The 16,026-nt window shown below is 41.1% G+C and overlaps 1 protein-coding gene across 3 annotated transcripts in view; it reads right to left on the reverse strand.

The window, feature by feature from the left end:
* KCNK2 (potassium two pore domain channel subfamily K member 2) overlaps window positions 1-16,026 on the reverse strand; it is a 172,420-nt gene that overhangs the window by 136,173 nt on the left and 20,221 nt on the right. The window contains exons 1-2 of one of the 3 annotated variants that reach the window (XM_036839994.1): window positions 15,429-15,974; window positions 12,071-12,381 (exon numbers count right to left, since the gene is read on the reverse strand). In XM_036839994.1, coding sequence (XP_036695889.1) covers window positions 12,071-12,381; window position 15,429 — 312 coding nt within the window. In that variant the 5' untranslated portion in view covers window positions 15,430-15,974. Of the gene's footprint in view, window positions 1-12,070; window positions 12,382-15,263; window positions 15,975-16,026 lie in introns of those variants that run through there. The other 2 variants (XM_036839913.1, XM_036840082.1) reach the window with 2 other exon arrangements.

Consider the following 16,026-nt stretch of genomic DNA (forward strand, 5'->3'; position numbering starts at 1 on the left):
TTTACCAGATAAAAGCACAAGCGCTAGAGCAAGCTTTAAAGTCAAAGCTAAGAAGACCTCTGCCATATTCACTAGCTTCTTCTTTGCTCAACAAACACCTGGGTCCCGATCATCTGAGACGCTGCTATGTGAAAATATGCTGCCCACTAACGAACATAATTTGTATGCATCTCCGTGGCTATTTTAAGGAAAATAAGACCTTCCCTTTACTTCCCCTGCAAAATAAAAGATAAGAATCCTAAATCCATCTAATAAGGATGTTTCTCCTTTCTAGTCCATTTGGGCTTGCCTTGCTTGGAAATCTGTTAGTGAATCCTGACCACACTATCACTCTGTTGGAAACACACAGCACCACAGACCCATGGGGTGGTGACTCTTGGGTTAACAGAAAACCTCCCTAAGGTCTCCCCTTCAAATATGGAGGAGAAGTGAGGTACCTCTGCTCTCGGGGTTAACACCAAAACGTCTAAATGGACACCAACCAGTGTCTCTTCACCCATAAATCTCAGAATCTGCTTCCCTGGTACCATTAGTTTCACTCTTGTGCTGATCGCACATATGTCCAAGGACAGTGGAGTTCATTTTATTGTACCTGTCACTTAAATCAAACGTTTTCAAATCACCCTCTATAGTATATGAATAACAGTGACAGGAAAGGAGAACTTTTCATTTGCCCAAAAGGAACATGTCCTGTTTTAGCAATTACAAGTTTCTGATGACTCCCCATACTCCTCTAAGTGAGTTTTAGCAAAATAAGAAGAGATGCATAACTGTAGAAAAGGGACTTTACAACAGCCAAGAAACTATTTTGGGACCCTAAAAATGGAAAATTTAAGAATTAAAGATTCTTTTTCCTGAAATATGCATCACTGCAACCCATGTGGCCATGTAACGGTGTCTACTGAGATTCTTCTCCCTTTTCACAGTACTCACATTCATTGCTTTACTTATTTCCCAAAGTTCCCTGAATTGCTACATCACTAGAGAACACATTTTACTTCTACAAGCCTCTGGTAAATTTTGATTCCTTAGGTACCCCTAAAAAAATACATACTTTTAACAATCTGAAAGTATTGGCACTTTCACTTAATATTACTATAAACCAAGGACTAATTACAGACTAATTGGAGCTCTCTCACTTATACATAACAGTAAGTTCTAAATAAACTGGAGTTTTCTGAGAAAAACTAAAAGCAAAACAGAGTGAAAGCACATAAAGAATATTTCTGAACACATATGCAAGTTAACTAATCACGGGGTAAAAATAAAGCAGTACTGTATAGAGAAAGTATGCTTCGCCGATCCAAAAGCTATTATAAGGGAGTACGTAAGGACACAGAGAAAAATTAATTAGCAAAATGTAAGTAGTCATAAATAGAAAAGTATGTACTAAAGACTGAGAAAAAATGTTCTTTGTAAAAATGGGAAAATAAAAAAAAATGGGTATGTTTGGTTACAGGTCTAAAAGAAAAGGTTTTAATAGTTTAAAAAATGTAGGTATAATAAATATATATTTGAAGGGATAAATGTAAATCTAAGTATCTGTTCTGCAGTTTTAATTTTACACTAAAAAGGGAAATATCAAAGTGTGGAAATACTACCATGATCTGTGAAATGCCTGATGTTCAATTGAATTTTTAAAATCTCACATGCCTGGGTAAAGAGGCACACAAATGAGAACTGAGGCTCATCTTTGTCAAGTGAAAACTAATGGATTTGGGAGAAAATAACCCAGGCTACCCTTTTCAAATAGTGTTTTCAGTAACCTACAAGAAGCCTCAAGTCACTGCAATTCTTTGCCTGAGGACATCATTCAACAACAACAACATACGAAACACTAGGCATCATCAGAGAGGTAATAGAAATAAAACAGGGGAAAAAAGGACAAGGAAAGAATTAAAACAGAAAGCCACTTTTGTGCTACATTATGATTCCTCCTCTTCTGGAATACTGCCCACAGCTCTAATTGACACTTCTCAAAATGTTAACTGAGCAGAAAGCAGTTCAAAAAAGGATAAGTAAAATAATCAAGAAGACACTGTAAGTGCTAAGGAAGAGATGAAAAAACAAGACTACCAGAAAGGCAAAGACCTGAGACACACAATATCACAGATTACAAAAGCATACAGAGTTGAGGAAAAATGAATTCTACATGCGGTAGGGGATGAAGATAAAAAAGACAGTGTCCCTCTCCGTAGAAGGGAATTTCATGACTTTGTTTGCTAAATTCGCTAAGCAAATGGCTTAAAACTTAAAGGATGTAATTTTATAAAAGAGCAAATAAAAAGAAAAACTTTATTGAGTAGAATGTAAGACGCTTATCTCAAGAGAAGGTACAAGGTGAAATGTGGTTATATTCAAACAGTTTAGATAAATTAAGCTGATGAATATTAGATCCATGACAGATTTTTCATAATGTCATGAGGCACTGGGTACAGTTGTCCTTTTTAAAGCTGGCTTTATAAAGGGAACTGAGGCACTGTTTTTATATGTTCCTTAGATAGTTAAGAGTAAGAAATACTAAGCTAGATGAACTACTATTCTTGATTCAGCCAAGATATTCAAATGTTCATAAAAATGAAAGGCAGGGAAATAGCTGAAAAAGTTAGAAAACATCATCTCATTCCCTTACTGAAAAGGATATTACCTAACCTATGTGAATACTTAATAAATAACAAAATAGGAGGATCCCAATAGCACGACTGAAAGGAACCATCATTTATTTCCTGAAATGAAAACATTTCAGGATGTAGCAGTTCTACTACAACAAGATCTACAAGTAGATGAGTACTTCTCCTCTTTTGCAATGCCACAGGTTCTATTCTTCTATACTCTTCAATACTCCATACTTGAACTCTTCAGTCAATACTTCGGTTTCTTCTATTCACCACTTATTAAGAGAATGAAGCTTTTCGACCAAAGGACCATAAGGGAATCTAAATCCCCCACCACAAGGGATGTGGGGAGTGGTAGTACTCTGTGTCAGGTCCTCTATGTCAAAACCCTTCAGACAATAGCTAACATGAAGACTTGGAATATTCCTGAATCATCCCCTACACAATGGTGAGCAAAAACTGGAGATGGCAAAATGGCATGCATATGTGATCCCATGTGTGTACAATTCTGTGTGGACAGATGCATATGTGTGTGTATACACCAACACACACACACACCCTTCAGTCTATTCCATTTGTGTATAATGCCTAAAGACAGGTCTTGGCCAACTCTGGAGGGAAGGATTTCAGATCTTACTTTCTTCTTGATATCTTCTGGTATCACCTGGATTTTGTACAAGATACTATTAATACTTTGTGAATGTTAGAAACCAAGAAAGGAGTAAAAGTGCTATAATCCTATAGATAGAATGTTAACTTAGTGTGTTCTTATAACTATTTCCCTCTGCTCTTTCTCTTTCCACTCCTGTCCACCTCTTCCATTCAGGTAAGAATCCTCCAGCTTGAAATCACCTTCCCTGACCTCACCTGCTCAGGCTTTCCTCCCCTGCTCAGGCTTCAGCATGACTAGTGTCCAACCACACACGTTTCTGCATAATATTTTAGTTGCTCATTGTGGCCTTATAATTGTACTCTCATTCTCCACAAGTATATATTTTGCCTTCACATTTACAGACCTGCTGCGTCTTCTGCTGCTGGTCTTTGCTACTACAGCATGGATGTGCCAGATGTACCAGCAACTTAAAATGAAGCAAGTGTACCCTAGGTGCACAAGTCAGAAATCTGACTTAGTTTGTGGGGTTAGATAAAAGAGGATCCCAGGGAGAAAACACAACAAAATAATGTCACTCCTAAAAAGGCCTTCTGGAACAATGGAAACGAGCTATAGAGTCACCTGAACGACAGCTCTGCAACTCTAATGCTCGCTGTGCCACTTTCAGCATCTCAAGCCAAAAGAGGCTGACTGACCTGGGGTTAAACATTCTGTGCCTCAGTTCGCTTATCTACAAAAGGCGGATGATGAAGAATAACCTCTCTGTTTCCTGACCAAACAAAACAGAATACATATATAAGTACTTTTTAAAGAGATATAGCCTTGAACTAAATATTTATTGGGTATTTACTATCACTAGACATTGTGGTACACACATTCCTGTGTTAAGTATCTAAGCAAAAGGCCCTGGAGATGGAGTCACAAGGAAGAATCTAATCAAGGTACCATTCTGTCTCTTTCTGAAATGCAAGGCACCTAATCTGTCTGTGCCTCAGTTTCCTCACTTTGCAAATGTGAATTAATATATACATGTCAGGGGATGTGTGAATTACATAATATACCTTAACATGCAAAACGGTATTCAAATATATGATAAAATGAAAATATGGAATGTACAACTCTAAGAATTTTAGAGCCACCATCGTAATTGCTATGGACAGATCTATACTAGTCAAACTTCACTCTAATACTATTTTATTGAGCTTTACATTTAAGTCACGTTTTAAGTTTAGACCAAAGAAATTGTCAGCCAAAAAATATTTTTAAATGTATTACAATGTATATGCAGAATAATTTTGCTCACTCTGCAATAACCATTCCAGCTATCAAATAATGTCCTAGCCATTATTTTAAAATAATATTCCTTTTTAATCATATCAGTTTGGATGATATTTTATTGATATATAATATTCATATAGCACTTTACTATTTTTTTTACCAATATTAACTAGTTAAGTTTCATATATCCTTTGGAGATAAAATCATTTTCTGACAACTACTTTTATGTTTTATAATAAAAACCTAAGTATAATTAGAAAACAGTGAATGAAACGTATCTCAATTGTTACTGGATGTACTTACACATGGAAAAAGTGTTTCCCTTTTCATTCTTTCACTCTGAAAGTCAAGATAGCATGAAAATAGAGGCTGGGATGGGAGGCAAACATAAGTTATCCCACTAAGAAAGTAGCAAATGGGAGAGTCCCAGGAAAACTGGAAACTGACAAGGTTTTCTTTAAGACTTCTGTATCACCCTTGATACCTAACTCCCTCTTCTAACTATGAAAACAGCACTCTTGAGTAATCCTCACCCTTGAAGCCCAGCCCTTTAAGTGACTCCTAGATAATCTGCTAAAATAATCCAAGCTACTAGAAGTTTACACATTACGCCATCTAAAAATGCTTTTTCCAGAGATTAACCCAAAGGACATAAAGTATTTATGGGATGTTTAAATATTTTTCAGGCAATTTTTTTGTTAGAATCGGGTTCCTAAAGTCTAAATTCATCCAAAATATTGAACAGGAAAAGTAAAATCACTGATAACAAAAGACAGCCCTTTTAGATGCTTTCTGGACAACATGATTTTGTGTCCGTAAATAAAATGATCAAAGATGAACATACGCTTTCCAAAAGTGAAGCCAAATATTTAATATACCTGGATGCTTATACAAACTAGAATAACAGCCACCAAACCATTGTATACAGAATCAGATAGTATCACTCACCACCATATACAATCAGTTCTAAGCACGCTTTTCATATGCTAAACCATCCCATTTGCCGTTAAGAGAGCCATAATCCAAAACATAATTGGGCTCCCCTATTCAAACACTTTCAGTGGCTCCCATGCCTAGAGACATACTTTTTAAATGTTTCTTTTAAAGGGTTCCTACAGGCAAAGAAAAAATAAACCTTAAGAGGTCTGGGGGCATAGGGTGATACAGCTTGCTAAAACAAGAGGAACATCCTTGAAATCTTAGGTTGTAAATCAGTCATTCATGCAGACTTTGGATCTGTTCCTCAGCAACCTCTACATGTTGAAGTGCTCCTGGGGTCATACTAGAATCTCTGCTCATCTCAACCTGCACTCATTCTCCAGGTGATTTCATCCAACGTCTTGACTTTAAATGCTTTCGGTATAATGATGACTTCCAAAAGTATATCTTTAGCCTGACCCCTCCCCCAAAGACCAAACTCGCATTTCCAGCATCCTACTCAACATCTACCCTTGGATGTCCTCACAGGCATTTCAAACTTAACTTGACTGTGCTGGCCTGGAATTGGCCTGAGCCGTTGGGCTAAAGTACCCACACAACACTGTCCCTTGGTAAAGGCATGAGACACTCTGATCAAGAGTATTGTTTTATAACCATGACCTGAGGAGCTTCAGGGAGGTTAGCACCAGCTTGTCAGCGTTATTTATGGATAACATTGTGGTGGATGATTTGCACCTGGTCTCAGAGAGACTCCTGGAAAGCTCTGCCACTGAGGCTGGTTATGTAGCAAGAAAATGCCTATGTGACCGGCGGGGGATCAGAAACTCCAGCCAAGACGCCATTTTGGTCTCCCTGGCCCACAATGTTCTGTGCACACACTGGTGGTTCTTGATCCAAGAGAGGAGTATGGCCTGGCATGGCCTTACAGAGGGAGGACAAATCCAGCTGGCTCCTGGCCCCGCCAGACCCCATGCTGCAATATGACCCTTGCCTGTGGTGCAGATCCTTATTTGGGTGCTGTTGTTGTACTGCACCATGTTCCTACATTATGCTATAGATCTGTAAGCACTGTTATGTGGGGTCCTGTGAATCTTCTTCAATAATCGAAGCCCGTCTAATGGACACAATTAGTGCCCCAAACTAAGCTCCTGACATCACCCCCAACCCAGGTCCCCCTGCACTCCTCCTCATCTCAGAAAAATGGGAACTGTATTCTTTCAGTTTCTTAGGACAAAAATGTTGGGGTTATCTTTGACTCCTCACCTTTGCCCCGCCCATCCTGTCCGTCAGTAAGTCTCATTGGCTCTCCTGCCAAGATACATCCAGAATCTGACCATATCTCACAACTTTCTCTACAACAACCTTACTTCAAGCTCCCCTTATCCATCACCAGGATTATTACAACAGCCTCATAACTGCTCCCTCTGTTTCTGCCCGTGGCCTCCTGCAGTCTATTCTGAACTCAGCAGCCAGAGTGATCCTGGTGAAACATAAGCCAGAATAGAACACTCATCTGTACTAAAAAGCCAAACTCCTGATTCTCACTTACAAGGCCCTACAGGACTTGGCCCTCATTACCTGCCTGACATCATCTTCCACCACGCCCTCCCAGCATCCTTGCTGTTCCTCTGCAGGCCAGGAATGCTCTCATCTTTGGGATATGCTGGGCCCTCTGCTGAGTGTTATTCCCCAGACAGCCCCTTGGCTAATTCCCTCACGCCCTTCACTTAAAAGTCACCTTATCAGTGACCTTATCTAAAATTAATCACCAAGACCATCCAACATTTCCAACCCCTCTTCACTACTTTATTTTTTTCTCCTGAGACTTATCACTAACATACCATCTTCCCCCAGTAAAATGCAAGCTCGCCAAGGGCAAGAATTTTCATGTGTTTTATTCTCTACTGTATTTCAGTGCTTGTGACAACGCACATGGAATTCAACAAGAATTCAATAAATATCTATGAATGAATAATACATGCTTATAGAATTAGTATAAAACAATGTTTTTCTTTTTTTCTTTAGAAAAGTCTAGTTCATTGGCATTCTAGGAAGGCATGTAGCTCCAAGTATCCCATGGTATACAACCAATGCCCTCAATGGTGCATCTACTCCAGCTGGAGGGGAATAGGCCTAGGGTAAAGCCCACCTCCTTCCTGTGGAATAAGAGGCCTTTCTCTACTCTGTTAGACTTGCTCATGCCGCTGCCCCTCACACCCAGACAATTCAGTTACACCCAGACAATTCAGTTGCACCATGCCCTCTGCCTAGAACATCTACTGATTCCAATTTTTCCTCCAGAGAGCACTGATTCCACACTTAAAATCCAGTTTCCCTTTCACCTCTTCTTCTGTGTCTTCCCAACTCTCACTGGGTGGTTAATTTCTTCCTCAGTAGCCCAGCTCCAATCTGCAAGTAGTTCTATTATAACTAAGTTTGTAGCAGTCTCCTGCATTGACTCTGAAGGAGAGAGTACCTTAAGAGAAGCCAAGTTTTTCCCCATCATTTTACTTGGCTCAATACCCAGCACAAAGGTCAACACACCGGAAGTGCTCAATAAATGCCACTGAATGAAGCAGTAAGAACAAAATTGAGAAGAGGGAACAGTGCAGAGAATATAATCCCCTCAACTGGACGACTCCAAAGATCTAGACCTGAGGCCACCACATGACCTTGTGAAATGTGTCAGTTTCTTCACCCAAAAAGTGGATAGAATACCTTCCCTACCTACCTCACAGGGGCGTAGAGCTCAAACGATAAAACAAAAGTCAAATCTCCCATAAGATGTTTTTATTATCAATGTATAGATCATAGATTTTTGCCCCGTTTTTTAATCTCAGAATTGACTCAGCAAACATGGAAATAACTAGATTAAAACCAGGTATATCTAATATAACCATGCCTCTACTGGTTTACGACATTCAAACAGGAGAAAACCAGGAAGTGTTGTCCAAAAAGAATATTAAAATCCAGGTTATATACTCTCCATATATATGGAGAGAGGTATGTTATATAATGTAAATCACGATGTACAGAGGACTATAATTTGATATTCATTACACTCTAATATACAGAATAATAGGGAACTTGACAGCAAACTTTAATGTTTATTAAATTTTTTTAGAGGCAGTAAATATAGGAGCTAAAATCATAAGCTCTGGAGTCTGTCCATTTAGCTTTGAATAACAGTGCACTCTACCTTTTGGAAAATTAGCTCTTGGAAAATTAGCTCCCTCTCAGTTTCCACCTAAGTTAAATATAGATAATAAGGCACATACCTCATAGGGTTGTTTAAGAGAATTAAAGGAGCTAATACATGGAAAGGGGATTAAAATAGTGCCTCGCACATAGTAAGTGCTCATTAAAATTTGGCTATTGTTAATGGTATTCATGACTCTTGAAACTTAAAAAGGTTTCCATATATTTTTCTGTACTGGCATCACACTAACAAATGTAATGGAAGTTGAAAAGTCAAAGTTTTCAAAATATTTCATCCCAGAAAAGATCTCTTTGTCTTGATATCTCTGCCACCACCTCAATCTTGACTTAGAGAGTCTTTGTCAAAAACAGCACTTAGGGACTTCCCTGGCTGTCCAGTGGTTAAGACTCCATGCTCCCAAAGCAGGGGGCCCGGGTTCAATCCCTGGTCAGGGAACTAGATCCCATGTGCCGCAACTAAGAGCCCACATGCCGCAACAAAGAGCCCACATGCCACAACTAAGACCGGTGCAACCAAATAAATAAATAAATATTTTTAAAAACCAAACAGCACTTAGATCGAACACACACGATGGGACTCGATAGCAGAAAAGGAAGTTGCTCTCATGTGCCTTAATGCTCCATTTCCCAATCTCCCCCCACACCCCGCCCACCCTGCCCCCAAGCCTAGGCTACCCTGTGATACAACCACAGCATGGAATGAGGTTACCATCACCCACCCAGAGGTGTAATTAATAACTGGAGGCCAGATTAGGTTAACTGTACCTGACGTTGGCCTTACTGCCTGACTACCCACTTCCTCCTCTTTGCCCACTATTCACAAAAGGAATCCAGAATTCCTTCTCCACCAACACAAGGACTGAACTTCTAACTTCTCCAACTATTTTCCCCTCAGCACTGAAAGCCCTGGAAGAGTGGAGACTCCTAGGAATAAAGCCAGACCAAGATTCTGAAGACCTGAACTCTCATCCTAAAGATACTATCTGGGGTAAATCATTCGGTTTCTTAGCCTCCTAATCCTTAATGCTGCGATATTTCTGCCTAATATACCCGCTCATGAGGTTTTAAGGGAGGATTAAAAGGGAAAATAAACACAGGAAAAACACTTGGAAATTTATGAGAACCATACAAATGAAATGTAATTCTAATATATGAATCCTGGCTCATTTGCTTTCCTCCCTATTTAGACACTGAGCTTGATCCTTGGAGCCATGCCACTATAAAGACTTCTTTTACAAGAAGAAATTATGTTCAAAGAGAAAAAAATAATTTATTAAAACCATAGGGTTATAAAGGTGAGTGATATGACAATAAATAACAGGCAAACCTCTGCATTTAAAAACACTCAATAAGCACCAAAATCCTTAAGATTTTTTAAGAAGCAAAGATCCTCAATCGGCAATGAATATTAATAAAGCTAAAATGGATTGCCTGTGTAGAGCAAAAAGAAAAATAATTAGGTCATATATTGAGCTCTGTTTGTGTTCACTCCAAAAACAATGTAGCATTTTTTTTCCTGCCCAAGACAAACAACCTCACTTGAGAAGGTAAGTATGCAATTACCTGAATCAGATGCTTCCACCCAATTAAGAGGTAAGCAGAGAAGGAAAAATAACAAAAACAGCAAATAAACCTAACACTTCTTGAGCACCTAAATGCCTTCGACGGATTATCTCTTTACTCCTTACAGCAACCTTACTTGATAGGTATTCTTCCCTCACTCTAGATAGATCTAAAGCTTAGAGAGGAAAATTACTTGTTCAAGATGACAACTCTAGGAAAGTACTCAAATGGAATTTAAAACGTCCTATCCGATCCCACAGTTTAGGCTTTTACCACGACTCCATGCTCCCTCCACCAAAATAACATAGAGCTCTTCTTCTAAAACCCAAGGGAAGTGGGGACTCTTTAAAGATTTTCTGTACCTCTAAGGATGATGGGCACAAATCAAGAGTGAAGTGGAAGTGATCTTATGCAGGAACAGACAATGCGGTGGCTGGACTGATAATATTATTTGGCAGGTTCACTGTCAATACTGAAAATGGCACCATCATCTACAAATAGTAGGGAATTCAGTATCTAATTATCTGAAGAACCTTTCCAAAATTTAATCAAATAGGTGAGATGCAGAAGTGTCTGAATGTGGTAGGAGCTAAATGAGGATCAGAGAGTACTAGCTTTGATAGCTTTCAATAAAACTTGAACGAGAACTTGTATTCTATAAATAGAGAGGGCTATGGAGGACAGAGGTAGCATTTGGGGATCCATGGCAAGAGGGAATAAAAGAGGAAAGGTCGTAGAACAAGAAACTGGATAAAAACCAATAATAATTTCTTCCCTCAATCGACTATTCCAACTCACTCAAATGATGTAAAACCAAACATAAGATGAGGAAGAAACTGCTCAGTTGATGACTCACAGATGGTTTTCAATCCCATTTGACATAAACCTGGTAAGAAAAATAGGCTCTATAGGAAAATGAATATATGTACAATTAAAATGTTTTCATCAGTCAGATCTCTCCTTGAAAGAAAATTCTAGGGCTTTCTTCTTGACCAAGATTCTTGGTTGGACCAATGATTTGTTTTAAACAAAAGAAATCTACAACAAAAATAGAGCCATCTCGAAAGAGCCTAACTGAAATTTTTAAATCATTTTGGGATTAAATTTCTTTTAAAAAACGTTTTTCCATAAGGATACTGTTCTGCTATTATAGAGTAAATTAAAACTAAATTAGTTTTTATTCAAAAACTCCATTTTTCCGTGTTGCTAGTAAATTGCTTTTAGTTGGGGTTTAGAGAAGCAATGATTAATCACTTCTCCCCAGACACCTAAAAAAGGCAGTTATCAGAGTTATACTTTGGCTAGATTACAGAAGTGAGCTATGGCTTGTTAGCCATGAGATGTATCCACCACAAACTCATCTTTTCTATCTTATGATAGCCACTGCCATGATTACTGCACTTTTTCTGCCTTATATTTTCCCCTCATTTGCCACAGCAAAGTTTCTCAGTCGGCAGTGGTTCTCTAACCCTGAGGGCCTCCAGCAAGGTAACCCTGTGTTCACAGAACTGTCCACTGGCAGTTCTAAGACAAGACAAAGGAAAAGAAAGCAGGGTGACAACAGGACAGAAATAGAGAAACACAAGAGCAGAAGAGGATGAGAAGGAGCAGGGAGCGGGAGAAATAAAGGAAAAGGAGAAGAAAAGATGGCAGAAGTAATAAAAGAGGGAGGGAGTGCAATAAAGAGAAAAAGAAACTGTGGCCAAGAGGTCTACACTAAGGAGAAAAGTGGGAGACGACCCCACAGGCACATCGGAGGGCCTAGTACTGAGTTATTGCCTCTTATTCTTACTTGTCTTTGCCCACAGAGGAAACGGAATAACAACTCCTGGGTGCCAGTTACCTGGATGAGTTCGTCCAGCTCAGTCGAATTGACACAGGAGTGCTGGGAAATGAACGTCTGCTTCTGGATCACAATGGTGGTCCTCTGGGAAATCTCGTGAGGCTGCTCCAACGCTTTGAACACTGTGGCTCCGATGATCAGATAGAGGACGACCACCAGGAAAATCGTGGAGACCGTCTTCCATTTCATAACATTAATGGTCGTGTCAGTCTCCACCCGGGAAGCAAGCACGGTGGGTTTCGTGGAGAACGAGAGCCTCGGTTTAGAGTTCTGAGCGGCAGATTTAGGATCCAGCAAGTCAGGGGCCGCCACTGCCAACGATAGAGAATGGAGGTTAGGTTGAAGGAGGTTAGAGGGGGATGGCTCGGCTTCTTTCAGGGGTCAGCAAAGGTGGACTGAACTCCGCTTGCTCTCCGGGTGGAAGCTCCGGAGCCTAAACCAGAAGTATATAAGGGTTCAAGGAAAAGGGGCTGGGTCTTAGCTCTCTGCTGCTATTGGGGTTTCCGATGGGAGGAAAAAAACAGGAAGCGGACTAAGAACCTTAAAAAAAAAAGAATGCCTGAGGACTTCCTAATTAATTTCAAAATTTATATCTGTCCAACGTGCTAGTCAACACATTTACAGAACTCCTAAGAGTTGATGGTACTAAGCTAGATATTTGAGTGCTCATAAAGAAGGCTAATGGATTATTCCTGTTCTCAAGAACTTAACACTCTATACCACAAGCAATCAGTGTAAAGAACGTTATCTATTTTTATTTAAAAATTCATTATAATAAAGGAATTGTAAGTGAATTTGCGATCCAAACATTGTTGCTCGAAGTAGAACGTTAGTAATTATCTGGTAAAACATGATGGCAAATAAACCACTCAATAGCTCAATCATTTCTTTTTGCTCTCCTCCAAAGTGGGCTCATGATTAATCATTCTCTGTATTTTGTTATTCAATCTCGGACATCTTTTAAAAAAACAAAAGTATTGCTACCCATTCTGGCACACAATCATAGGTGCAGCCAAGAGATGACAAGTTCCTTCAACAGTGAACATTATCAAGAAAAAAAATTAAAAACATCGTCTCACACCTTAGACCCTACATGCTCTGTACAGAGCTAATTGCTCCATTAGAGTGGATTTATGTGTTCTCTTACAAATTCCCATATATTCTGAGGTGACTCTAAATCCATTTATTATTCATCTCAGCTGTTCAAAAATATCATTAATGGATTTCCTTTTAGAAAATTCAAGAGATACTAGACTTCCACTTGCTAAGGGGAAAATACGCCATCTACTACAGAATATTTGATTGGAAAGGCAACACTGAACCAAAAGGGGTAATAGAATGGCTGAAAGATGGGAGATTTAAAAAAAAAATCAACTCAACCATAATAATCAACTTAACATCCGTAATTGTTAGAGATATAAGTAAAATTACTTTAGTGTATATAATACAGGTTTAATAAAATGATAACCTAATCTAAAAGACACTTTTAAGTAAGTATACAAGAAATAATCTGTGAAATTGCGCCCAAATACCCTACAGGAACCTGAAATTACTCGAAAATAAGAAGTGTCAATTTTCACATGGCTACATACCCTGCCCTCTTGACTACCACAGCTGGAGTTCATAAATCATCTGTTGCCCATCAGAAAGTAGCTTTGCAAGCAAAGCTATGTGAAGCACCAGACCTAAGTAAGCAGTGTTGTATAATGATGACAGATAACCGAGGGCTCCTCAATCAGCAAAACTCTGAACGGTTCTGAGTTTGAGGAGAAGTTGGAGCTCTGATGACTTAACTGTACCCCTGGCTCCAAGTGGAGATTCCACATACGTACAACTCATTTCAGCAGTTTCCAATGGTTCAACCTGCTATAACAGGTATGTACACATTTTCCTCCTGATACAGTCAGCTGCTCCAAATAAAGCCACAAACTAGCAGACGCCTTTAACATGTGATATTCATAAAGGCAACTTCACCCAAAATTAGCACTGGATACGTGTTTAATGTTTGAATTTTTTGAAACATTTTAACAGAAATGTTGATAACAGCTAAAATCACTGTCATCTGCTGTCTAGCCACTCCACCCCACCTGCAAGCTGCTTAGTGAGTCTCAGTGAAAAATAAAGGTCATAATCTAAAATTAAGCCATCTTTGGAATAAAAATAACAGAAAATCACATAGAAGCTCCATATTATCTCTCTGAAGGAAGCTTTCCAAGTCTTTCCTCCCCAGTTCTCTGGGCTCTCATATTTCTGATTTTTCACATCACTGGTTTCTGGTCTGCAGAACTGGAAAACACCAAGACTGTTTACCTTGATGCTCCCAAATCCTGCTCCTAGATTGCAGTGCTAAACTAAGGTATTAACATGCTTTGGGGGAAAGGGGACAGATTTTTTTTTAAAAGATTGTGTCTGTGTGTTATTAAGCTAATACATTTCCTGATGGATTTTAATTCTTTTAAGCTATTGCCTTATTTTTTAATTAGCAGAAATATATATAATGCACATTTGGCAGGCAGAATGGGCAGAAACTAGTGAAATACCAAAATAAAAAACAACAGCCTTTCCCCTCGGTCTAATATGGGGAAACCTCTGGGTTTCCATCTCCACGTCGTTTGATGTATGATCATGAAGAGAAGCTCATTAGAACAAGGAATCAAAGATTCACCCCTTCCACACACTCTCCCGGCACCATCACTACCTCCCTTCTCTGCCCCCAGCACCTCACAGCGTCCTCTTAATCCTGGTCTCCCATCCTCACCCAGGTATGTTTTCTTCGCTCCCGGCCACAACTGACGACTCAATACCAGGAGAAATGAGCTTTTTTCAGCACCACTGCCTATACCACCACGCAACGGGCAACAAGTGTGACCAGGGTCACCATGCGTCCTGCCCGTCGGCTACTCCCAAGAGCTGACCCTCCTCCTCCTTCGGAAACTCCCCCAAGTGTCCCAAACCCATACCCAAGGCAGATGCAAAACCCCCAAGCACCAGCGGGAGAGTGGGGAGAAGCAGCCAGGAGAGGATCCGGGGATAGATTTGCCTCCAACCCCAGATTATGACCCAACACCTTGGACGGGAAACGAAGGTGGAAACGTCCGCTTGCTGCCGGCGGGGCTTTTGCAGCCCTCCCCGGACTGGCTGGGGCTGAAAGCCCGCGGCGGGAGGTGGGGAAGGGGGTACCTGGGGGTCTCACCTTCTCCTGCTCTATGGCCGGGTCTCTCCTGCGAGGCGCTGGGAAGCATGAGGCATGCAGCATTCACAATGTTTTTGGTTTTTTTGTTTTTGTTTTTGTTTTTTGGTTTTTTTGTTTTTGAAAAAGACGGACTTGAAGCTTTTACAAACACGCCATTGTACTCACTTATTCAGAGACGGGCTGCGCGCTCCGAGCTGCACGGGCAGGCATTTTCCCCGGCTTTGTTTTACAAGGTGGGGAGAGCGGGGCTGGACGCGGGAGGGAGGGTGGGGGGAGCGTGAGAAGAAACGGAATCGCGGGAAGGAGGGGACACCGGCGGGCCGGGCAGAGGGCGAGGCCGAGGCCAAGTTGAGCTGGGGCGCCGCCGCCCCCGCGCGCGCCTGCGGCCGGGCCCGGGTCACCAGGAGAGCGCCGGCGACCCGGGTCCCGCGCCGGCCAGCAGCCGCCGCCGCCGCCGCCGCAGCGCTCTCCTCCCCGGGCTCCGCGCTGGCCGGGCCCCTGCGCTGCGCGGCGCGGGGGTGGTGGGTGCAGCCCGAGCCGCAGTGCGCCCCGGCGTCTTTGTGCGCGAGCCTCGCTCAGCCCCTCTTCGCATGTCTTTGTGCGTCTCCCAGGCAGAGCCCTCCGTGCCCCGGGGGTGGAGGTGGGGTGGAGGTGGCACGGTCTCAGCGCGCCCGGCGCCCTCCAGCCCGCAGCTCGGCCGCCCCCCGCCGCTCTCCCTTCCAGGCTCGCTCCTCTCGCCCCTCGCTAGTTCCTTTCCCTCCTT

The sequence above is a fragment of the Balaenoptera musculus genome, chromosome 1 (genome assembly GCF_009873245.2).
Source record: "Balaenoptera musculus isolate JJ_BM4_2016_0621 chromosome 1, mBalMus1.pri.v3, whole genome shotgun sequence".
NCBI classification, from domain to species: domain Eukaryota; kingdom Metazoa; phylum Chordata; class Mammalia; order Artiodactyla; family Balaenopteridae; genus Balaenoptera; species Balaenoptera musculus.